Source organism: Diadema antillarum, unplaced genomic scaffold (genome assembly GCF_040938485.1).
Source record: "Diadema antillarum isolate AM-2024a unplaced genomic scaffold, OU_Dant_1.0 seq00000765_RagTag, whole genome shotgun sequence".
NCBI classification, from domain to species: domain Eukaryota; kingdom Metazoa; phylum Echinodermata; class Echinoidea; order Diadematoida; family Diadematidae; genus Diadema; species Diadema antillarum.
The window spans coordinates 30,035-56,202 of NW_027271655.1; the positions used below are offsets into that span (position 1 = coordinate 30,035).

The window sequence follows — 26,168 nt, forward strand, 5'->3', positions numbered from 1 at the left end:
TGCAATAGTTTCCCCCTAGCAAACAGTCGTAATCACAGCACCACACTCCATTGTTATCCCATCTTTTGAGAGTAATGTCCACGTGTCACTCTCCGCTTTTCATCTCTCTCGTCTCAAGTTTGTTGGAAATTTGAATGTAGCATGACGATCTCACGTCAAGTACGATGGATACCTTTACCGCAATGCCGGGCAGGTGAGGAAGCGTTTCCAAGGTACACTTGCAGGGAGCGCGCATTAATGACAACGCACCCTTGTGACGTGTCACGCGTCAACACAGAGCTAAAGCTAAAGGAGATGCGCGTGAAGCATGCGCATGCGTAAAGCCCTGTCTATTAACCCGGGCTTTTTGGCTGTTCTGTGGCGCGGCCGGGGGAGGGTTGATTCAACTCTTCTTCTTCTTCTTCTGATTAAGTCTGCCTCCTTCAATAGACTGAAGATTCTTGCAGACTGGTGCTATTTACATTATAATACAATTTATTTACAGATATTTACAAGCACATAGAAAATTTGACGAAAATACTAGCCACTGTGATCAACCGTTAGACGGTTTCGAAATGATCCCACAGATGGCGCTGAAACAATTTCTGACGACAGGGAATTCCAGTTCCTTACAGTTCTTGGGAAGAACGAATGGCGATGCGATTCAGTTCTCGAATATGGTACCTGATAGGAGTGTGGTTGCGAGGCTCTCGTTAACTGAGTAGCCTGTTTGATGATATAGTCCTGTGCTGAAAGAGGAGTGAGATTATTGTGTATTTTGTACATCATAATTAGCCTGTCATTTTCTCTGCGCTGTTCCAGAGTGGTCCAATTAAGTTCTTGTAGCATTTTGGTGACACTCGAGGTGTTATGGTAGCGATTTAAAGTGAATCGCGCAGCTCTTCTCTGGACCATTTCCACTTGGTGGATTAGGTTCTTGGTAGATGGGTCCCAAACTGTGGAAGCATACTCAACAATTGGTCGAACCAACGTTTTGTAAGCGGTGGCTTTAACATCAGAAGATTTTATGCGAAGATTGCGTTTTAGAAATGCAAGCACGTTATTGGCTTTATTGACAGTATTGTTGATGTGTTGGGTCCACTTCAAATCAGAAGTGATGGTTACACCCAAGTACTTCACGGATTCAACAGATTCAAGAGGGGCGTTATTTAGATGATACACGTGTTGCACCTTACTTCTTTTCCTGGATATTGTCAAAACCTTACACTTATCTGTGTTCAAATCCATCATCCATTTTTTCGCCCAGTCACAAATTTTGTTTAGGTCCTCTTGAAGATTTTGCGTATGATGTTGATTGTCGATGGTCATGTAAGAAATTGCATCATCGGCAAAAAGGCGAACCTTTGACGCGAGACCATCAGGCAAGTCATTGATGTAAAGTAGAAAGAGGCAAGGCCCAAGAACCGACCCCTGAGGCACTCCAGATCCTACCGCTACTGGAGAAGATTTAATACCATCCAAAACAACCCTCTGACTTCTTCCATTGAGAAAACTTTGAATCCATTTCAGATTTTTCCCCCTGATACCGTAGTAGTCCAGTTTACGTAAAAGCCGCTCATGTCCAACCTTGTCAAAAGCTTTTGAAAAATCCATGACTATAACATCCGTTTGACGTCCTGCATCCAAGTTCCTATGTAAATCGCTTGTGAAACCAAGTAATTGTTGTTCACATGACATGTTCTTACGGAAGCCATATTGCAGGGGAAAAATGATGTTATTTTCGTCCCGTGCTTCATAATTTTGCTGGCTAAAACGTGCTCCATTAGTTTACAGCAAATACATGTCAGCGAAATGGGGCGGTAGTTTACAGGAGTAGATCGATTGCCTTTCTTGTAGACTGGTACAACATTTGCTTCACGCCAATCATTTGGTATTTCACTTAATTCATATGACAACCGGAATATATTGCAAAGAATTGGAGCCAGAATTTTTTGCCAGCTGCTTCAAGACTCGTGGAGTTATACCATCCGGTCCAGGGCCTTACATGTCTTCAAACCACAAAGCAACTTCTCTATACCCTTTGATGTAAACAAAATATCCTCCATTTCTTCAAAGTCTGAGGTTTCCGGTAGTAAGTCATTCGGTATGGGAGTTTCCTTGGTGAAAACACTTTGAACTGTTGGTTCAATGCTTCAGCTTTTGCAATTGGATCAGTGATCGTAATACCATCACTTTTCAGTTCTCTTATTCCTCTATTATCAGTTCTGTTGTGTTTGATGAAGCCCCAAAATCTCTTCATACTCTCAAATTCTGTGGTATCTTCATCGATAGAAAAAGAGATTCCACATAATTCCAATAAGCCCTCCTTAGCTCCTGTTGCAGTGATTTCTTAACTGCTTTCAACTCTTCGTCCAATTGAAAAGGGACTACCCCGTGGTTTCTCAATTTCATGTTCCGACTTTTTTTGTTCAACCTATCTCTCCTTTTGATCAACCTTTTAATCTTGTTTGAAATCCAAGGTATGTCATTCTTTTTGGATGTCATCTTATAGAAGCTATAGAGTATAGAAGCTAGCTTCAACTTGTCGTTGGTGTGTGTGTGAGTGTGTGTGCGTGCGCGTGCTAGAACTACTAAGTATGTCAACTCCCCCCCCCCCCCCATCTCGGCTGTCGATCGATGATCGCGCAATCGCCCTGAAAATTGGCACATACATTACTAATTGTTTGTCGCGTAATCTACCAAACTGTAAAAAGAAAAAAAAATGTTTTTTTTTTTCAGATATCATATTAACTAATATGCGTGAAATCATAAATTTTTGCTCTAATTCAGAAAATAAAGCTAATGGCATCCTAATTTGTGGTGAAATTATTCCTTGTAGCATTCCTAACAATGTACTTGAAAAAAAAATCTGGTATCAAAGTTAATTTCTTCCGTATTTCTTTGTTTTTCGATGTTTTTTTTTTCTTTTTCACAAAATTTATTACAGAACCTATTTTTAAGCATAATTATGCTAAAATTGATTGATTTCAGCCATTGAAAGTGAAAATAATTATATCTTTTTGAATAAGGTGAGAAAACTCTATTCACCATAGACTTTGTACACAAAATCACGTTTTTGAGCATTTCCGGTCTGGCAAGCATGTATAAAAGGTCGCGCAGCGTTGTAACGGTATGTTCGATTTTCGCGAAAATGGTATTGTGCGAGACTTGAAAGTCAGCGAGCGGCGCGGTCAAAAAAATTTCACGCCGCAGAATAGTCGCGGAAAATGTCGGGGGGGGGGGTTGATTCAAACCCCCCCCCCCCCCGCCCTTTTAGGGTTAAAGGACACTCTGAGTCAAAAGGGGACTGAGCTTGCGATCCCATTAGGCAGAATCTTCGTTTATAGAGGCAAAATAACAAACGTGAAAGGCAAACACACACCACAGGGAGAGACATACAACACAACATGCATCAACTAGGAGGGGCTGGGGACACAGCAATGAAAACAAAAGGCGTAGTTTGGATGTCAGTATGCAGGGAACCAATCAGGTCATGGAAGCGGGATAAAGCAGTGGAGAGAACACTGAGGAATTGTAATTTACGGCCGATGATGATCCCTAAGCTCAAGGGTGGGCACCCTTACAGTACATGGAAAAATAGAAATTGGGAGGCAACATCACTTAAGATCTGGAACAATACAATAACGATGGGTATCAGAAGGAGTGAAAAAGTAACCAAAGAATTACTGAAGAGGGGTCCAACAGTATGCATAGAAAATAAAAAAAAAGCTGGTGTACAAAAGTGTGGTAAAATGTGAAAGTGGAAGCCAACTCGGAGAAAAATTAGTAGGGGATCCTATCCAAAACGAAGATGACAGTGTTTCTTTAATATGCGTCTTCATGACCAGTTTACTCTCTGGTATCACAGCAGATAAGTCCTTATGAATTCAACAGCACCTGTGAGGAAGAAAACTTGTCGTCAAAGAGTATAGAAGCTAGCTTCAACTTGTCGTTGGTGTGTGTGTGTGTGTGTGTGTGTTTGTGTGTGTGTGTGCGTGCGCGTGCTAGAACTACTAAGTACGTCATTGTATCGATGATCTGCTGATATGGCAATATATATATATATATATATATATATATATATATATATATACATATATATATATGTATATATATATATATGTATATATATATATATATATATATATATATATATATATATATATATATATATATGTATGATAGGAGATCGAACTACTATCATGACGCATGCACAAAGCCTGAGCGGTTGTTATGTCAGATGGCATTCAATATGGTCGTCCCATATACTACCTTTGTGGGAAATGGGTCACCGATCACAAAGAAGGTGTTACCACGGTAACGAAATCTACTTTTCACGTTATACATGCCACATAGAGTGCAAATAAAGTACGTGTGCATTTTTTATGTCAACACCGGAACCTCAGCTGCTATACATTAATCTGCCGACTCTCTGTCGATCCTTCCCATTTTTGTTCTTTTTCTTTCTTTCTTTTTTTGTTACGACACGCGAGGAAAAAAGTCAGCGACGGTAATTCCTTGGTAACCATTGCAAGAAATGCGGTTCAAGCATGGCAACATTTTATGATGGTCACATGCATACATATACTTACGCACTCACATACACACACACACACACACACACACACACACACACGCAGAAACGCACACATACATACATACATGCATACGGTATAATACTCGCAGATAGCCTATACAACACACAGTGTAACTCAATCGGCGCCTTCTGTATGACTGAACGATCATATCAAACGACAGCTATAGTCAATAAGCTCTGCATTAAACCACATAGTGCTCTTCCGTGTGTTCTAGTCATTTGTTAAGAGCGTTTTCATTAAATTGGATGGTACTACTCAATTAAGGGAAATTATGGTACAGTCGGGCATATATCTGTTGCGAGTAATATTTTTACGCCCGCCCTGAAATCAATAGCGCCGAGACGGTCAATTACTATATATACGCCTCTAAACCATTAGTACAGTGTATTAGAGTTAATGGTTCACCTGAAGGGAGGGGAGCCCATGGTGCAGTGGGCCCAGGTCACCTGCAGGGCTGCATTGAAAAAAGAATATCGAATTCAAGCAAGAACTAATTTAAAAATGTGCTATAATGATCAATATCATAGCATGTCTCATTTGAATTTCCATTATTTCGATTAAAAAAAAAAACACTTCAGCAATAAAATGCATAAAGTGTATTATGGAAAAGGGATTCAAAATTAGCTGCCTACCCTGATAAAGGACCCATGGAAGTATTACTGTGAGAGTGATCGAGACGTGTAGTTAGTGAATGGTCATTATTAAATTTTTGCTTGTTGTTTTGTTTTTCTTTGCTGTTTTCTATAGAATGTGATAGTTACATGACCAAAAATCTTTAAATTCGCCCTTTTCAAATTAAATGATAAGAGAATAAATTGCATAATTATAATCATAATTCGCCTCAAATTTTAAAGTTTTGATAGCCCAGCATTGACTCCTTTGGAGGGAGAGGGTCGTATATTTGCTCGTTAATTGATCATTTTGAAGATATTTTCATACAAACCATCGGGAAAACAGTTACCGCGATGACGTCAGCGTTTATTCTAACAGACTACGACTGATGTCATTGATTCGTGGAACCATTTGAAACTTTTTGCTTCGTGTCCGATTTTGAATTCACGTTCCACCAGTTTGAAAATCATCCCATTCGCAGAGGCCAAAGTTGTGTTTGTTTTTTTATTCACATTTGCCTTTTATACGAGGTTTTCCTCCCACATCCTGAAAACGACATTAACTTTTCACGTTTCAGTTCACATGTTCGCTAGTTTCTGTTGGGACGCTGCAAACACACCCTTGAGATATATCTGCGCACGAATCGATACACGACATTGTGCACATCATACGCACACATATTTATTATACAGGCCTTCGGATGATGAGTTCGATTATCTCTTTTCCACGACTATACAAAAGGTATATAATCCATTTGGCAAATGAAGCCCAAATCCGCAGAACATTAGCCCGGTAATTAGCTTCTAATCTATACTACTGGTGTGTCTTTATAGATGAATGCTATATCATTCTTTTCAGTTCAAATGCAGCAACATCAATAAAATGATGGTCCATGCAGCTACTACGCAAAGCTGAGATAATACAATGGATGTAGCCCATGTTTGCGTATATATATATATATATATATATATATATATATATATACAGTGTATAATTATTTATTTCCACACTTGGTGATTCTATCCTACTATGAAGAGTGCTCGATATCCTCAAAGGAAGAGCTTTAGACAGAAGTATTGAAAAAAGTTCACGCGGTTGACTGCAGGTTCATCCGTATTTATTGCAACTCTGAGTTACATGCAACCTCCATGAGGTGCAATCATCAGGAATTGCTTCCATACTTCTATACTTTCAATATTTCTATATATTTATTTATTTATATAAACCTTCTTTTCTTTGCTCAAAGTTCCACTATATATATATATATATATATATATATATATATATACATATAAATCTCTCTTCTTTTTTTTAGGGGGGGGGGGGGGAGTCTGTGAAAAATGGCTACAAAAACATTACTGATTCCAGGGACGCAATACCACCCCCTCCCCCCAAAAAAAGGCGATAGTTATCATTTATTCTATTTACAAAGCCCATCAGTAAAAAACGCATTAGAAATTGTACGGTTTGCAATATCATCATTGTGCACCAATTATTGTCTTGTGCTAGGAAAATTTTGAGATCATACGACCTAGATTCTGACATATATGTGCCTTTTAAATTTTTGTATGGAAAATCAGATGGAATCATATAACCCCCCCCCCCCCCCCAAAAAAAAAAAAAAAAAGAAAGAAGAAGAAGCAAAAGACGTAATTCATCAGACTTTAACTGCCAATTCCTTTGAATAAATACTCCATTCAATGTATACATACTCGTGATACAGGTCCAAGTAGACATTTCAAGAAATAACCTCAAGAGGGTGTTTTTACTCAAAGACAATGTATCCCCCCCCCCCACTCGCTGTGGAGGAAGTGGTGTGGATGGGTGATGGTTGCTCGTATATTGTTTAAACTAATCGTTCGTGACAAAGGACCCACATTCTGCCTGCCACAAGTCAACAGCTGCATCTACATGGTCACAGGTCTGCAGTTATGAGATCCCCAGACATTAGGTGAACAGTCCACATCATTCGGGAGAATGGTTTTATTATTCTGAAGATTCGTTATTTTGTATGATGGTGTATCACATCTGTGCAATTCGACCTTCAGTCGCCAGTCAGATTTTTGATAGGATCTTTTCAATTCAACTCAATTCAATTCAATTCAATTCAATTCAATTCAATTCAATTCAATTCAGTCATTCAATTCAATTCAATCAATTCAATTCAATTCAATTCAATCACTTGTCAATTCCGAAAGCTCATCATTCTGATTTTATCAGAAGCAGACTCTTTTTTCCTTTTCTTTTTATTTGTAGTTTTGACTCATTCGTCTAGTCACTGGTTGGGCCATTGCAATGATTGCAGATGTGAAAGAAATGTTGCGAATCATTCGTGCAAGATATTTGGATTGTTCCCGTGGAAGGTAACCAAGGCATGAACGCGCTATAGAGACGAAGACAAAAGGTTACATGGGGAAACACGAATTCACAAACGAATGACACACAGCTTGTCATCATTAATGTCAACAAGACTACCGTATATCCAAGCAATATTTACCTACTGCAGCAGACTCACAGATGCAAAAAGACCGGGGTCTCAACCGTGGGGGGAAACTTTAATATTGTTGTCGTATAAAAGGGCAAAATGGATATTTCTGTTGTTTGTCGTATTAATCTACAAAATCTTGATTTGCTTGGTTTGTTATTGGCATACCCCATAATCTAAAGAAAGACAATAAAACATGATTATATATAATATGTCACGTATTGGTACATTTTTCATTGGGCAGCATTAGTGATGTTGGGGGTTTTGTAAATCAACAAGAGACAACATACATTTTATTTTGCACTTTGATGATTGAGAAGGTTATATATACGAATACTTTTAGGTATGGATTGTGTCACGCACGATAGGTGCCTCTATTCTTTTTTTAAACGCCAATATTAATTTTAATAAGTAGGTTTTAGTTTGAAAGGTAACATAGTGCTATAGTTTTATGAATTGGGATTTAGAATCTCTGCAATCTGATTGGTCAATATCATCCGGTAAAATCCGAACGCACGGCTCAAGCTGTATATACACTCAGCAAAAAAAGAAAGTAAACACTTTTTCGAAGTCATATTTTTCATAAAAGATTTTTATGAGAAATCAATGTATTATATACCATGTTAAAGGTAATTAAATTGGCTATTAAGCTAATAGGTTAATTAAAAGAAAATTGTACGCATGAGTGATCACAATCGTTTTTGTCCTCCAAAGCACGAAATCAAAAATTTGAAAATAATTGTCATGTTTTCTTTCATTTGCAAATGCCCTTCACGATAATTTTGACAACAAAAAACCAGTTTTACACTATGAGAGACATGAATGAAATAGGAAAAAATAAGTTTTTTGTTCTCTTTATTGCTTTTATAACTTCTGAGAAAAACAAAGTGGGAAACTAATGGGAAAAACAAGAATTTTCTGTCAGAGTCAAACTTCAAATGACATAGGGAATGATAAGCATAAAGATGATTAAATAAGCTGAATTTGTTTCTTTATTTCTTTTATTCTAGTGATTTTAAGAGTCCATGTGACAGTGTTTCAAGAACCAAACATTATCTACAATTTCTTAATTTGAAAAAAAAAACTCAAATTTCTACCATTTTTGTTGATTTTTACTTCTCTTATTTCATTTGAATTTAGATTTGACATAAGATGCTTTATTGTCCTCCATTATTTTTAGCCCTTATTGATCTTTTGGGCCTTAGAGATTAAAAGGTTCATTTTTGCAACTTAATTCATGTTTCGTTTTGTGTGAAATTTGTTGTTTGTTTCTTATTGTTCCATGGAATAGCACATACGTTTGAATGACAGCTTGTTCAGTTTTGCAATTTTTACTTTTGTGCCTTGGAAGAGAAAAACAATGGTGTTCACTCATGCGTTAAAGTTTCCATTTTTGTTGACTTACCAGGTTAATAGCCAATTAAATTACCTTCAATATGATATATAATACATTAGCTTTCAGCCAATTATTCTATGAGAAATCTAAACTTGAAAAAGCGTTTACTTTTTTTTTTTTTTTTGCTGAGTGTATAATATTTCATCCACATTGATCTAGGTGTACCGGATACATGATGGGAAAAAGGATGAATTTCATGAATTAGGGCCCATTTATATAAAAGGAACGATGCACAGACCTATTTCATGGATCAGTGAGATTGGATGCTCTTGTTTAAATTTTGAAAGTCTATGATAAACAAAAAAAACACTTGCAGCGCTGGTGGGGTTTAAACAGTTCCAAATAAACTCTCGCATCCAATTCTCATTGAGCCACTTATTGTATAGTGCATCACTGGCATAATGATGTATGATGTAGGTTCTAGATTCCCAAAAGCTATAGATAAAAATTCTCACATTTTAAAATTACAGTTGTAAAGACTGCATAACAATTATGAAATGGGAAAACTCGTGACATGAAGAATATAGCTTGGGGAAAAAAACATGGATGTGTGTTCCATGTCATCATAAAAATAGCTGCATGATTAGTAGAGAACGAGACCCTGCACGTTGCAGTCAAGGGGGAAGATCCGCAAGCTCATAGCGAAGACTAAGAAGGCCATTGTTCGCAAAGAAAGGTCTACCTCTCCAGATCGCGTCACATGCGTCATTAATCCCCCGCAGAGTCACATTAAAAGGTAAAATAAAGCATGACGATGGAGAGATGTGTATGCACATATTGTATATATGTATTGTATTTATGCAATATTCAACATGCATCCTTGGCCCGCAATTCACCATCTTCCCCCAAAATAAATCATTACATAATATACCTCTTTTAGTAAGTGTGTAATGAGGGAAAAACCCGATCTTTTTCAGTCGACAGCTATACAGACTACTCACAGCCGATGCGGCATTTGTTTAACTTCTGCTTGCTATTGTTATACCAGCAGCTGACTTTTTCATTTTGCTCCTACACCATAATGATAATTCAAACAATTATATATATATATATATATATATAATATATATATATATATCGTGTGTGTGTGTGTGTGTGTGTGACGAAGGAATGACTCGCAGACGTTTGCAGTAATGTTCACTATGGCCTTTTATTCTCCAAGCTTTCGACTGTGTAACCAGTCTTTTTCACGGGCTTGATGAGACATAAACATAGAAGCAGAAAAGCAATATATATATATATATATATATGTATATTATATAATCATAATTATACACTTCTTGGTTTGATGGCAGCAATGATCATCAAAACAAAACAAAAGAAAACCTTGTTGTCGACGAAAATATCGATTAAAAGTTCCGAACACCCATTCGTTTGACAAATGTTAATAAATGTACAGTTTATTTTGTTTGTTTGTTTGTGTTATTCATTTGAACACGGACAAGATCTTACAGACATCTCTAGGGCTGTATTTCAGCATGTTCTGTGTATATACATGCATAATACTAACTAGGATTACCCTTACAGTTAGTTTAGAGTTATTCGTGTGATCGTAAACAATATGTTGTTTTTTGTAATGAAAAATCGACGAATTTATTTAGACATGGGATATGGAGTGCTTCAGGGATCTATATTGGGACCTCTTTTATTCTTTGTTGTGTATAATGACAATTCTAATGTGTTAGTCTAAAGTAATTTGTAAAGTATTGAAAAGTTTATCTTATTTCATTTTTTTTGCCTAAGATATATACACACTTCTTTTGCACAGAAGTATTTGGAACTACAGATTATTCTGAACCAAGAACTTACTCTGAATTCAAATTGGTTTCATTTAAATAAACTTACAATCAACGTTCAGAAAACTAATTTGAACGTTATTCACCAAGAGGGACATTGAAAATATCTTTTTTTTTCAGCGTGTTTAGATAAAACATGTATCGGTTTTAACATTCTTAGGATTAATGCTTGATGAGCAGCTATACCTGGAATTGTAATGTAAATAACCTCAGTGGTATGTTGTCTATATGAACGTTGGTTTTATATGTATGGAAGTCAATGACAGAAGTGTTTGTAAAAATGTTTCTTAATTCGATAATTGAACCATATTTTATCATATGGAATTATAATTTTGGCAATAAATTAAAATCCCAATTTAACGGAGTTGTTTTAAAAAAACGTCCAATGAATCGAGTTTGAGTTTATTTATTTCGAAAATGGTCACTCACTTCAGTGAAAAACTGTTCTTCAGTGAGTCCGTGACAACAGAGTTACCGCTCATGTCGAGCTTTCTTCTGGTTGCAGGCCCATAACTTTACAGGATTTTTATGGGGGAGAGGATGGGCCTCAATATTGAACAATAATGGGCTTTTATCAAATATATTAAAAAAAACGCAAACCCTTCCTAAACGGTATCGATCTGAGGGGGTAAATTTCTATAAACGTAAAAGTCAATCATTCTTTTTTTCCTCATTTTAATAGTTAAATCTGACGTGTGAATCAGCCATGAACAAAATTCTCTGATCTTCTTCGTCCCTATATCCTGAATTGTTTTAATATATTATACAGTATATACAAAGTTCAGCCAGACCCTTCTTGGATCTGTGTATCTGAAAATATCAACCGCCTCTTTCAGGTTGATTACTTAATTCCTGGGATTCCAGGATGTGAAGTCCCCCAGGGTGAACGTGATGTCAGTGTGATGATTTTATGGCAGCACATTTTTTTTTTTTTACATCCTTGTTACGTCACTAGGTGTTCTGCTTATACAATTTCTAGTATGGACGCTATTATAAAAGTTACATGGCTTTAATGAACAGGATGTCTTCCAAAAGCGTTCTTCCGTAGCAACCTCCTCGGACTATGGCACTAATGGAGTTTGCACCCTCGTAGCACACACAGAGTTAAACAATGCACCTTTCGTTTTGTGTTTTACCCTCAGTTTCCTTGTTGCCTTGGTGATATGAGTTCGTCTTGACTTCATTCTTCACCAGTTCAATATCAAGATGACGACTCAAAAGGAGTTTGACTGCAGTTCTGTACTGGAGTTCGGTGGAAGAGCGCGAAAGCAGCAGGCTATTTCTGACTGTCATTTTCTCATCTTCTTTGCTATACCAGTAATGTTTAGTCCTGGACAATTAATTAAGAAAAGAAAAGAATGACTCTATTGCGTTTTGCTCTTCTTTGCCTGTTGACGGCTTCCTGGATGGTTGCCACGGGCTCGTGCGAAGACAGAAACGAAATTCATCTTCAGAATGGGAAATACACCAACATTCTCATCGCCATTGATTCGGATGTTGAAGAAGACGACATGCTGATAGAACACATCAAGGTTTGAGTTTTTACCAACTTTTCAGTCACACGCTGCCGTGTAGGTTATATTTGGAAGGATTTCTCTATTCAATTACCTATCCTTGGAGTTCCTATAATAGATGTTTTCAGCAGGATACACACAGTGGAGTGTTTCTTCACTAATCTTATTCATACGATTATCATATTTTTTTGATCAGTTTCCGGATTTTCACACCCACACAAAATCACTTCGGTGATCTCTTGCATTTACTACCAAGTTGATGTGTATTTCTTTCCATTTCGAATTTCCTTTTTTATTTAAATCACATATTTCTAATCTTTCCTGATCCGTCCTATTCTTTTCTTCTTCTTTTTTCCATCAGGACACCTTTAAGACAGGGTCAGGGATTCTATTCAATGCGACCCACAACAGACTGTACTGGGGCGAGATCCAAATTCTCGTTCCTATCACATGGAGTCGAAAACCCGACGTCTACGAGACGGTCACGTATCAGTCGTTTGGGAGCGCCAACATCAGGGTCGTGGAGGGAGCTGCCAGGAACCCTTCGGTAACTAACCACGCCGGGTGCGGAAAGCCAGGTCTGGATATGACGCTTACATCCCAGTACCTTCTGCAGAACGTTGACACATGTAGTGGTAGGTCATGCATTCCGACCATTCATAAATTTAACAATCCTCCATGATTGTAGTCACTACATTTTTGAGATTTGTGATTTGTTTGTTATAGTTTTGTCAAGACATTTAAAAGAAAACTCATTATAGAAACAATTTTAACAATGATTAACAAATTGATGGGATATTCTACAGGTAGACAACTTCAATTTCAGTTCAAATAAGTTTTATTTCTCCACTTGTATATAAAAGGAAATAAGTGAAATGATATCAAACATATTAGTCACAAGTCATGAAATAAACTATAGTTCAAGTTACAAATATATAATCATGCGAAATAATGCATAAATATCATGGCAAATCTTTAAGTATACAAGTGTGGGAGATCGTTGTCAATAAGCAAATCGCTTGACTTGGACAACGTTCGGCCTATGGACATTATGCCTTGTAACATTTTTAAAACTATATTTTCCTTTCTGTGTAAACATAAAGTGAAAATAAATACAACCACAAAGACCTGTATAAATTGCCATGAATGACTCAAAGAGAGGTTGTGAGTGAGTATAGGTACATCCAAGAGAAGACATTTTTTCTGATGTACCTGTTTTTAATTGTTTTGATGAATGGGGCTCATGGAGAGGAGGAATAGACTTTACTTCAATCTGTATACATTCTCCTTCGCCGGACCCAAATTCTGGAATTCCCTAGACAGTAGCATTACCTTTACTTTTAGATTATCTTCCTGTCCTCTTTGACCTCCTGTTTATTCTTTCCACATGAGAGCTGCTTTGTTTCTGTGTGTGTGTGTGTGTGATTGTGTGAGCATGATTTTGGTTGATGTTCCCTTTGTTTTCAAGCAATATGTCTTATCGTTTCATTTGACTACAACTACAATTTACTACTTATTCTACAAGCTAAGCTTTTTAGCAGTTCCCTCCATTTCCAATATATTTCCTTGATACGATTAAGTAGTACAGTTTGACTGTGCATTCCCCTAAACTATGATTTGTTTCATTGCAAAAAAAAAAAATAATAATCTAGCTTGAATATGATTTTTTTAATATGCAAATGTCATATTGCATTGTATTGTATTGTATACTTTTGTCGGAAATGAAATGAAACATATCTGAAATAATAACATCATCTCGATCAACCCGGCGTTAATGATTTCTCTTTGTCCTGTCTAAGGGAAAGCCATAGTACGGGAATGGGGAAGGCTGAGGTGGAGTCTCTTCCCCGAACATTTCACTGGCTCAGGTTTTGGGGAAGCCAACCAGTACTACGATTCGACCACACATCGCTATGAACCGACTAGGTGTTCGCGTGATCTAACTGGCGACATGATAGATGGTGACGGCTGGAAGTGTCAAGAGACTCCTCGTGGGAAAGTGGACGAGGAGTGTGTCTTCACTCCTGACAGTGGACAAACGGCCATTGCGTCTCTTCTCTTTGGCTCGCATAGTGTAGACTCTGTGAGTTAACGCAACCATTACCATGTACTTAGGTCATAATTACTAGTCATGCATTGCGTATATTAAAAACTCATTTCAACTTATAAAAAAAGTTCGTCCTGCTTAAAAAAAAACATAACAAAGAAACTTAAGTTAAGTGTATCCTCATAATGCTAGCGAATGAAAATTAAATCCAAGTCTAACTAGTGTTTCGAACAGGGGAAAACATGATATTTCATGCAACATAGGGTTTATCTAGCTATATTACTGTAGACATAGTAATTGACAGAATTCACCTGTAAAATAGACTGAATTTGGTCTAAAAGTTTAGCTGTAACTGAAATGCGTTTATTTACCAGCCACTAAGTCGCGTATTAGTTTCCTTCATTCTGTAATGAATGGGAAAATTATATCAAACAATATCGTATACACTCACAAACTGTCGATTGCCGATATCCATACCTGAGGGTCCCAGGCTACAGGCTACCTAAGCCCCTTTTTGCTCAAAACGTTTGTGTTTAAACGTTATTATATATATATATATATATATATATATATATATATATATATATATATATATAAAGCGCAAGTCTTCCACATCAAACGAAACTTTGGGTTCAAACGCAAATGCGTTGATGAACAGATTTGCGTTTGACTTCGTATGCCAATTGATTCTGATGTAAAGTTGGATTTGATAAGAAATTGTCATCGACACTGTCGACATTGGTGTAAAAACAGAATTGTCACTACCCAATTTACTGACATTCGTTCAGCAAAACTTTATTGCATTCTGCGAAGTAAAATAGTTGGGAAATCAATGCAGTAATCCATAGGTCATTTTTCATCGATTACAGAAATGTATAGGCCGCTGATTATAAGTTACACTGTTTGAGATATGAAGGACCACCCCCAAGTCATCTAAAGAAGATAGCATTGCATGTAGGCGCACGTACACGTTGCTACAGCAAAGTGTAATCACATGGTAATGTCGTTGATGCGCTTGCTATTTGCAAGGATTTGTCACGGCGGATTTTAGACCATACTAGCCACGTCCACAATGATTACAATTTTTAATAATAATGCTCGAGAATAAAATTTTTGCTCATGCTGGCGTTACTTGGGTTTGATGTGAGATTGTGTGTAATCGAGTTTCTAGCAATGGGACTCTTGTTTGTTTGTTTGTTTTTTGTGTTCCTGTTTTTTGTGTTTGTGTTTGTGTTTGTGATGTAATGTATTTTTGTAAGGCAGCTCACCACAAGCTTTGCTTTTTTGAGGTTCTGCCTTCCTGTACAATAATTTCATGCATGTGATTTCCTACATGAAAAAAAAAAGATGGAAAATAAATGTTATACAAACTTGAACTTGAAACTTGAAACTTGACTCTGCTATAGAATGCCGAGCCGAAAGTAAATGCGTTTGATGCCAACTGGGTTTTTAATGAAGACCAAATGACATTCATCTACCATAACTTTATTATTTCTATTACTATTGCTGCCATTACACGCATCTAGTAATAGTAGTAGTAGTAGTAATAATAATAATAATAATAATAATAATAATAATAAAGATAATAATAATAACAAAAACAATGACTTGATATGTGTATATATATATATATATATGTGTGTGTGTGTGTGTGCGTTTGTGTGTGTGTGTGTGTGTGTGTGTGTGTTAAGATGATAACTCTTCCGTCTGTCGTACCACAGATCTACAAATTTTGCGACCGATCACAACACAATTATGAGGCAGATAATCTACAGAACTATCATTGTCGAGGAAGGAGTGCCTGGGAAGTGATGGAGTCTACTGATGACTTCACCAGTGAGGATAACTTCCTCGACCCCAGCCTGGTGGACACTGAACCTTCGTTCACCATCCTTCAACAACCTATCCGACGAGTGGTTCTTGTCCTAGATGTCAGTGGCAGTATGGGGGTAAGTCGGACGCATTTTCCTAACGGGGAAATCTGGACAGTTTAGAAGTTAGTCTGACGAGGAAGGATGGAAGTCAGCAGGGCGGGCACAACAGTGAACTTTCTTTTCCAAAATGGGATAAAAAACTAGAGAAGCTAAGAAGTGTGCTATAGTTTTGATGACTTTGCAAAACAGCTCTTGAATAGGCGATATGAGTATGCAAATGAGTGAGCTGATGATGTCATCAACTCGCCATCACCTCACAGTCTTTCATTGATCGTTTATAAAAACTAACGAACACTCACTTGTTCTGCAAATGGAACAAGGATTAAAAGAGCAAAACATATAAATTATTGTTCTTGGCTACATAACTTCAAAATAGTGATAGGTCAGACAAAGGACCTGCCAGGACTTGATACTGTGGCATAAATGCATCGAAAAAAGTGAAAAAAAAGAAGAAATTCTGTTTGCGGAAACTAAAAGGTAAATGTTTACGTTTCTAGTAATAAGATGTCACTCTTTCTTTTCAGACTAACGTTTATCTGGTCCGAATATCTCCTTCAATAGCCACTCGCGCACATTACCAGAGGAATAGTTTATTGTTATTCCCTTGTAGAGAACTAAAGATATGATATAAAAAGTAGTTCATATCTATATACGCAAAATAATACACTTGTGACTTAACTTCATTAAATGATACAAGTAACTCCTTCCATATAACTGGATCTAACCTTATGCTGTAATTTCGTAACACTTGATCAATGTTCATATTCAGATTGGCAAGAAACTAGCAAACAGACGACAAACAAACAACGCAAACTCCAGCAATACAGGTTTTATGAATGATTTCGGGAAAAAAAAACCACCAAAGGCATATTTCCTTTTCCGTGTCGAATGTATTTTGAATGTCTTGTCCCCAGCCCTAACCCCGCTCTCAGAGTGAAAAGGAGACTGCGATTAGTGAAATCAAACATAAATGCAATTTTATATAGGGCCTATTTTTCTCTGATTTGGTATGTCGTCTACCGCAAGACATCAAACAGAATCGACAAGCTCATTCAGTCTTCGGCCGTCTTTATTCGTCACTACATCCCCGCTGGCAGCCACCTTGGCATTGTGACATTTCAAACGCGTGCCAAGGTCGACGTAAACCTTACTTTGGTCCAAGACGACGACAGCTCTCGAGATGTCCTTGTCAACGCGCTGCCCACGGGCGTTTTCTGGTCTACCTGCATCGGCTGCGGTATCGAGACCGCCCTGAACGTGAGCCCCTCTCCAGAATTCATAGTCTTGTTGCAATTTAAGTAGGGGACATTGAACCGTGACGAAGAGAGAAACTGACGAGCATTTGCTTAAAAACGTATGCATAAAACATACCAATTGCTAGTTCTTGCTAGCAATTGCTTACGATTTTCCAAGCTCTGTAAAATGAGCTTGAGCTTTTGCTTAACCGGAATGTTCCCTTTTAAGTATCATTTTCATATTTATGAAAGAAAGACCACACTTGTGAAGGAGTGGTATAAATCTACAAGAAATTACTCATAAGTAGTGTAAGAGACTTTTTCATTTCAAGAACGGGAATGTCCAGTGGTTAGCACGCAAAATGTGATGAAAAACAGGTAGGATGTCTGACTTCGGTGGAGAGCGAGGAGACCTCTCTCCACGTGCGATCTGGCAGATCCGGGCTGCTGTAAGCTGCAGTGATGGGAATCAGCCAGTAATGCGTGTGTGTGTGTATAGACGTGTGTGTATGTGTCTGTGTGTGCGTTTCATAGCTCTTCTGCTATGTCAGGAAATGTTTACACACACACACATGCCCTTTCAAATACATGCTGCCACACTCGCCTTTGTTCTTGTGTTCGCACAGGCGTGACATCCCTTTTGTTGAAAACGCAAGCAATTGCTTGTGCGGGACAAGCAAAAGGTATTGGCATAAGCAAAAGATTATGCATATGGATTTAAGCAATTGCTTGAGCTAGACCTTTTGCTAGACGAGCTTGTGCTTTTGCTTGAAGCAATTGCTTACAAGCAATTGCTTGTTTTATGCATTCTGCCCAAGGTGTAGTAAATTCTTGGATTCTTACCTGGGTTGGGGATAGACCATATACGAGACAAATTATAGAACAACATATATGTACAATAATAAAGAGGAACACTGTTCAAATACTACGTGGGCGAGCGGAAAATAAATTCGATCATGGAAAATAGTGATCCACTAAAAAGCAAAGCTTGTCGGACGTGGATCGCTAGATAAATAATGAGTGAATGATATACTATTCTATAACAATATACATGTAGTTATTTTGAGATACACAGGTCGGGAAAAAAATATAGAATACCAATGCTATAGTGCCCGGACACTGTTCATTGAACCACGTGTACCGGGGAAATATGACAAGGACAATACATTCGTACACACATTCAATTACCCACACGCATATACACTGTTGGACGCGAGACAGTACCGAGAGGAGAGAAGACGGTAACAATATACAAGTCTACGAAGAACAATAGACGGGAAAGGAAAAGGAGAGAAGAAAGAAGAGAGGTCTGCACACAGAACACGCCAAGTGCTGCGACATCAGGACAGGTGAAAGCTCAAACATAAATTATAGCAATTTAAATTATCTAAGATTATAAGTAGAAAGTAAATGTTTTCTGAGTTTATATTTAAATGTGACAAATTTGGGGGAATCTTTTAAACTATTATCTAAATTATTCCAAAGTCTGGGTCCGGTATAAAGAAATGTATTTTGGGCATGTGCGGTTCTCATTAACGGAAGATGGAATTCGTCGGATCGTCGCGTGGGATAGTTATGAACATGACTGTTTCGATGAAATAAATCGTGGAATATTTTAGGTAAAAAGGTACTATTGTAATTAAACATAAACTGACCAAGTTGAAACACATACAAATCATTTACTTTTAATATTTTATGGTCAGAAAACAAAGCATCTGTATGTTCTCGGGTATGTAAATTAAAAACAATTCTAAGCGCTTTCTTTTGCAATAAAAGAAGTTTATCAAGTAACATCTGATATGTATTACCCCAAGCAAGAATCCCGTAGTTTAAATAAGGGAGTATCAAACTAGAATAAAGAGTTAATAATGCAGATGAAGGAAGATAATATTTCAATCTATTCATTACGCCAATGTTACGTGAAATAATTTTACATATGTTATCAATATGATTCCTCCATGAAAGCTTGTTATCAACACAAACACCAAGAAATTTAATAAATTGGATACCAGTGTTGGACTGCTGCAACTAAAACTTTAGATTCATACGTTTAACGAGGATTCATACACAATGTTATGTCTTTATACATGTTTTCTTTTTCTTTTTCACGCAGGTACTTGGAGATACTACAAATGGTAGCTACTTACTTCTGGTGAGTGATGGTAGAGAAAAACGGTCCCCGTATATTAGGGACACCATCCCCGCAATTAGGGGATCTGGTGTTGTGATGGACACCATTGCCGTCACCGACGCGGCCGATGAACAGATGGAGGATCTTTCGTCCATGACAGGTGGGAAACCTTATTTCTGTATTGATGGAGGTAGCAGTGCCTGTCTTACCGAGGCCATCCTAGCTACAGTGTCTGAACGACCAGAACTCAACCTCATTCCTGTTCCAATTCAGGTCAGTGTATGAAAGATATGCTTCTACAGTTTTTCTTCGCTTTGTTTTGTTTTGTTTATAGTGTAATTTTCTTCTTCTCGAATGATACATGTGCCTGGTTGATACCGTAAGCTGAATTTGTTCTAGTCACCTTGGCGAATTACGAGGGGACTACATCATTAGCCCGTTTTCTCATGTGGGTATTTGGGTAGTTGGACCAACTCATCAGCAGGTTAGCACCTAGATGTTGTTTGCCATAAATGAATAGTGATTCTTTTATGTGTGTAAGTCTTGAGTAACTCACACATGGGATCTCCATTTCATGTCCTATCCGAGGGACAGATTATTTTGCCTCATACTAGAGAGGACGGTATGATTACACACAACATTGCTCAGCTAGACTCGAGAATTGAACCCGAGTCCTTCAGATCTGGAGGCAGAGGGACTGAGTCAAATCACCACCCTACACTTTATGAGATATACTTTGTTTTATGCCAAGATTATGTCGGTCTTATTACGGCGCCATTTTTAGAATGACAAGTCGTTAAGGGAACTATTTCGTTACTGTCTCTGAACAACATCTTGTTGTTAATAAAAAAATGAATATACAGTTAGCTTTCTAAGATTCCTTTTTGTGATGAAAATGTTACTTTGGGTGAAACAAAAAAAAAAATCCAGTATAAAGATCAGAGACTGACTTTTCGGTAACGAATGGCTGACAGCATGAATAGATGGAACCAACAAATTGCTAAATAATTGATTAATCAGCTAATTGCATATTGGCAATGAAAGCATGTTTTTTTTTTTACTTTATGTCCAGGGATTTCTTAATTTATTTTAATATCATGGTACACAGCTCGGTTGTCAGAGCTCGACGATTCTAAAATTGTGTCCCCACCACATTGAACAACGTGTTTGGTAAAATTTCTGTAGTCAGAAACTTGGAAGAAAGCAAATTTCTCTCTCTTCTCCAGTTACGAATGGACGATGTGAAGATTAATGCAAGTGGACAGCAAGTTCGCTCTTTCTTCATCGGTGAAGGAGAGGGCAACGACACGGTGATAGCAGTAACTCGATTCGTGGATGATGTCGTTGAAGTCATTGTCGAGGGACCAAACGGAGAATATTTCGATGAAAACTCTCTAGAATATGAATCAGACACCGCGAGAAGGATTGTATATATCACTATCCCCATTGCTGAAGTGAGTATGTTAATGGTACTTTCGTTCGATTTACCATCAATTCTAATAGGAACACCAAGACTTCCGTAATTCCAGAATAATGAAAGGATCCAGCACAATTTACATGGAAATTAATTTGCCATAACTGGTAAAAAGAGATTTTCACTTTTTCTAGTGTATGGTGGATCCAATGGTTATGAACATGATTTTTCCTTTCTAATCTTTCGTTACTGTGATTACCTTTGTGCAATGAATTGTTTGCCATATCAAACAAGCCCGTGGGCTTGCAACAGCTCCTCCATTTACGACCATTATTGCACCGATTGTCTTTTGAGTTTTATGTGAAATTATCTTTGACCTATTGACATGAAAATCCCACCGCTATTATAGTGTTACAACGCATGTCAACAGTCCTACTGAAATGTTTACCAAATCTGCTTTGATTCTGTTCAACAGGCAGGTAATTGGACAGTAACCCTCAATAATACTCATAGTTACAACCAAACAGTAGGGTTGATGATCACAACCAAACAACGGAGCGGGACCGGGGTGGTGAGCGTTGACATCATTCTCGGATCACGGGTAGGTTTGACGCCCATTTCATCTTTTCATGTTTGCAGCCGGTAATTCGAAGAAAGATTATAGATCGTCACTAAAACAAAATGGGTTGCAAAGATTACACAAGTTATGACTCCTCCGGTTTAAGCCTTTTTCAAGAATAGAGCAAGTGAACCAGCAAATATATGTACATAGAATTTCGTTTATTTTGTCTTACGGTACGGAGGCATATCGCCAATCGAGGAACCTCTATTTCTTAAAAGCACTTATAGCAGAGATAGTTGAAAATCTCAGGTTGCATGGTTAAAACTAAGACTGTATCATTGAGAATCAGAGCATTTATTCCCCCAACACTATTTGTTTGAGAAGCTAACTACTATAAAGACTTCGTTACGAACGTATCCAAGAAAGAGTCCAGCACTCCATGTCAGCACTCCATGTTCTCTAACATCAATATTTGCATCATTTTATGTTCGTTATCCCTCGCCATATACATGTCAAGGGAAAGCTCGCCTGGATGAGCTGGCAGTCAGCTGAAGAAAGTCGGAAATCATACAGATACATGTACATTATTATTTTCCTCTCTTTAGCACAAAAACAGTGATAAAGACACACACACAAACAGACAGTAAAATAAATCATTGCACAGACTGTGATGGTATGTGATAAATCAAGAGACATGTTCATAATTTGTAAATGTTCTTTATCATTTTCAAATGCCTAACTTCATTGTTCATATTATAGATGATCAATCATGGTTCCACTCCGGTGCTTGCGGTGTACGATGTGGTGAAAAAGAATTACCAACCCGTTTTAGGGGCCAACGCTGAAGCGATTATCCAGAATGCCGGTAATACTTGGCAACTACCGCTGTCTGATTCGGGAACAGGTAATCCTTCATCATCTTCATCAGTCATTCACATGTTTAAAGTGTACAATATAATTGTAATTACATAACCACCTAAGAAATATTTCCAGTTTAACTTAGCCACACTCTTCTGCAGCATATTACCTAAGCTCTGCGTGCAACACGAAATATTTTGTGCAACATATAAAGAATAATGTGACAACGCCGATATGATAATGTCATAACCGACCTTGACATGGCAATTCAACGTATGTCGAAAATTTTGGAAAGTTGACTTTGGTTACACATTTCAATGTGGTTTCATGTAATCTAACGTAATCGTGTATATATACTGTATGTATCTATACATTTTTATTTTTCAAGCGCCATGAGCACTGAAAGATGGACCTGTGCGCTTTGCAAGTAGCCACTACTATTATTATCAGTATTATCATAACAAATCTTGACATCAGAGGGCCCATCCCATTGCTGATAATGCTCCTTCCTAAAGGAAATGTTGACAGGGTTTCAAAGAGTAAGTATAAAAATATCGATAATACGTATTGTCTCTCCCTTCAAGAATGTTTTAAGAGTTTTATTGTTGCATTCTGAGCTGAATAGTTTGACGTGGAATCCCGAGTGCTCAGTGCTCTAGTACTAAAATTGCTTCTCACCATGTCTGAAGGTTCTGATAAGGTCAAAGACGACGGGGTGTACTCGGGTGTCTTCCTTGAATTCGACGGAGATGGTCGGTATAGCGTGGTTGTCAGAGTTGAAGGTTTAACGACTGAACCACGGATCAAGAACGGTGGACGACGTGAGTAGAATCCAAATCCTTCTTTCCGCTTACTTTATTGTCCTTTAAATGGCTATGATTATGTTTGGTTTGACTGCTTTACCTAACTGAATTGTTGTATACATTGTTCGTTTCCCGGTACTAGAAATGTCAAATAAAATGGAGAAATTACCTGTTGTACTCAACCACCCTCGCTCTTTATACTTATCTCGGTTTGGGCGATTCTTTGATCAAATATTTAATGCATTACAGGTCGGCGATCTGTTGGAACAACTGCAGCACCTTCCCAGACGGGATTCATGCGATCTGCCTCCGGCGGAGCGTTCGTTGTTCAGAACTACTCGGCCAATGCACCCGACATTTTGGCGCCGTCCACCATCACGGACCTTAAACATACAGCGTTATATAACATCAGTGCGGTGAGGCTGGTCTGGACAGCCGTTGGAGACGACCTGGATCAAGGCCGAGGTATTATGTTAACTCACTGAAGACTAGTCCTGAGTATTCTTGGGCTTGGATAAATGGGAAATGCGTGTAATATAAAAATCAGTCCGTCTTCAGTGGGTTAATTATTTCTCACATTCCTACCTCTATTTCTATATTTAACACAATGAACATAAATTCACATTGATTGATATCCTATTGCCCGCTAAAACTCTTGTAAAAAGAAAATAATTCCAAAGCGGAAATTATCCTGGTTGGAAAACCTTAACCATCTGTCCTTAAAGGACGCGGTTTTTGTTCTTTTCTTATAGTTGTTTTAAGGGGTTTGGAACGAAATGTAACCGTCTTGCAGAATACAATTTCAAATAAGAAATATGAACAGAAGGGATGAATATATCTACAACGAATGTTCCATATATTAAGATATAAGAAAACATTACAAGGACAAGATTTTGGTATATTCAAATCAGTCATTCTAAACAAAAGGGATTAAACGCATATTAGTATGCAATGAAACATGCTTCGGAATTTCTGATTTTGTAGAATGATTAAGCGCAGCTCTGAAGGCGATTAAGAGCTGCGCTTAATTATTCATGATTGCATTTTTTAATCAAATGCCATTGAAGTAAATTTGGGTTTTGTGTGAAATTTAGCTGAAAGCATCCCTGTGTATTCTAGTCAAAAGCATTCATTACAATATTGTGTCTCACATTGCAAATACAAAACAGGTATGGAAGATTTGACGAAAATTTAAAATCACTAATACGATATGACAATCAGGAATAATCTCACGTCAATTGCCCAAGTGATTGACAATACTTAAGCTTGTCTGAGTATGGTGAAGGTTTGACAATAATTCCCACGTATTTTATGAGCATGCTAGAAGAAGCTGATGATACGTTTGTTATGTTGTTGTTTTTTTCGATTTGTCCAGCTTCATCGTATGAATTGAGGTATTGTACTGACTTCACCACACTGAGGACCAACTTTACGGAGTGTACTCTGGTAGACAACGATCAGCTGATCGAGGGTAACTTATCCGATATTGCCATCGCGGGCGTCGAGGAGAGCGTCACAGTACAGCTTCCTGAAGGTTCCCTGAATGTCTCGCATCACTTTTCCCTGCGAGCATCTGACGAGGCTGGCAATGTGGGGTCGACGTCCAACATCGTATCAACAGCCGTTATTATTACACAGGAAAACACTACCTTAGCACCTATCCCTATTTCGGAACAACTAACGGATATGTCGACTGCCGTCACAGCGGATGAAACAACTCCCTTATTAGCTACCTCTGCTTACTTCCTCAGTTCCTCTGCTAGCAGACCAGGTAACACAACGCCTTTATCGGTTTCCCCTACGGGAAATGGTACGACTATCTCGTCCGTTACCTCTGTGACCTCCAGTAGTTCTTCAGCTACTAGAACTGATAGCGATTCGTTCTCATCGGTAACCTCTATGACGTTCAATAGTTTCCCTGCAACCAGAACAGATGATAATATGTCCTCATTGGTCTCAATTATCGCCACAACCTTCAGTAGTTTCGCTACTGTCATGACTGGAACTGATGATAGCACTTTCTCATCAGTCACCTCTACAGCTGCCAGGAGTTCTTCTACTTCTAGAACAGGTGGTAGTATGCCCTCATCGGTTACCTCTACGCCTACGGCCACCAGAAGTTCTACTGGTAGTATTTCCTCATCAGATACCTCTCCGGCAGCAAGTAGTTCTTCTGCCACTGGAACAGGTGGTAGTATAACTTCATCGGTTACCGCTAACCCATTTTCTAGTGATTCTACCGAACTGTCTGCAAGTGACAAGATCTCTTTAACCCCTGGTGTACCATTAACTACTGCAGAAGAAAGCAATAAAGAACCAACAGTCATCGAGGAAAGCTATCCTATGTCAAAGGACCCACCAACAGAGGAACCATCTGGCCACAACCAAACCCTCATCATAACCATATCGGTCGTCCTGTCCGTTGCAGTCCTTGGTGGTACCTATAGTACTGTTACTTTACTACAGAAATTTGAAAACCATTAACTTCCATAAGTTATAAAGACTCGTCCGCGAAAACAATAAATCAAAGCAATAGTTTTTATCCAGATTAAGTCTATCGGTGCTGATGTTGATCTCAAATGATAACATGGATAATTGTGTTTAGCTGCGTAACTGTCTGTTACATGTTTGCTTCTAGGCCTACCTATTACTTTATATTGCCTTCCTGTTTAACTAGAAGTAAATATTGTATTCAGAACAAGGGTGAATCACCCGGGATGTCAGGTAGTTCTGTTGTCATGGAAGTTTCATAGTCCAAGGTTGATGATCCAAATCAGGAAGGTCCGGGACATGAGAGCTGCTCC

At 38.0% G+C, this 26,168-nt stretch overlaps 1 protein-coding gene across 1 annotated transcript; it reads left to right on the forward strand.

The window, feature by feature from the left end:
• The first annotated feature begins 12,272 nt into the window (after positions 1 to 12,272).
• Positions 12,273 to 25,765, forward strand: LOC139738700 (calcium-activated chloride channel regulator 1-like). The gene is made up of 13 exons (XM_071649335.1): positions 12,273 to 12,398; positions 12,742 to 13,015; positions 14,249 to 14,463; positions 16,149 to 16,376; positions 17,388 to 17,618; positions 19,710 to 20,000; positions 20,954 to 21,181; positions 21,617 to 21,742; positions 22,463 to 22,607; positions 23,251 to 23,382; positions 23,614 to 23,829; positions 24,740 to 24,975; positions 25,664 to 25,765. The coding sequence occupies exons 1-13, from the start codon at positions 12,273 to 12,275 to the stop codon at positions 25,763 to 25,765; spliced, it is 2,550 nt and encodes an 849-aa protein (XP_071505436.1).
• Positions 25,766 to 26,168: the final 403 nt, after the last annotated feature.

Coding starts and splice junctions, on each gene's coding strand:
- LOC139738700 (XM_071649335.1), top strand. CDS start 12,273: ATGGTTGCCACGGGCTCGTGCGAAGACAGAAACGAAATTCATCTTCAG. Junction 21,743..22,462: donor ACATCATTCTCGGATCACGG/GTAGGTTTGACG, acceptor TTCATATTATAG/ATGATCAATCATGGTTCCAC. Junction 23,383..23,613: donor GATCAAGAACGGTGGACGAC/GTGAGTAGAATC, acceptor AATGCATTACAG/GTCGGCGATCTGTTGGAACA.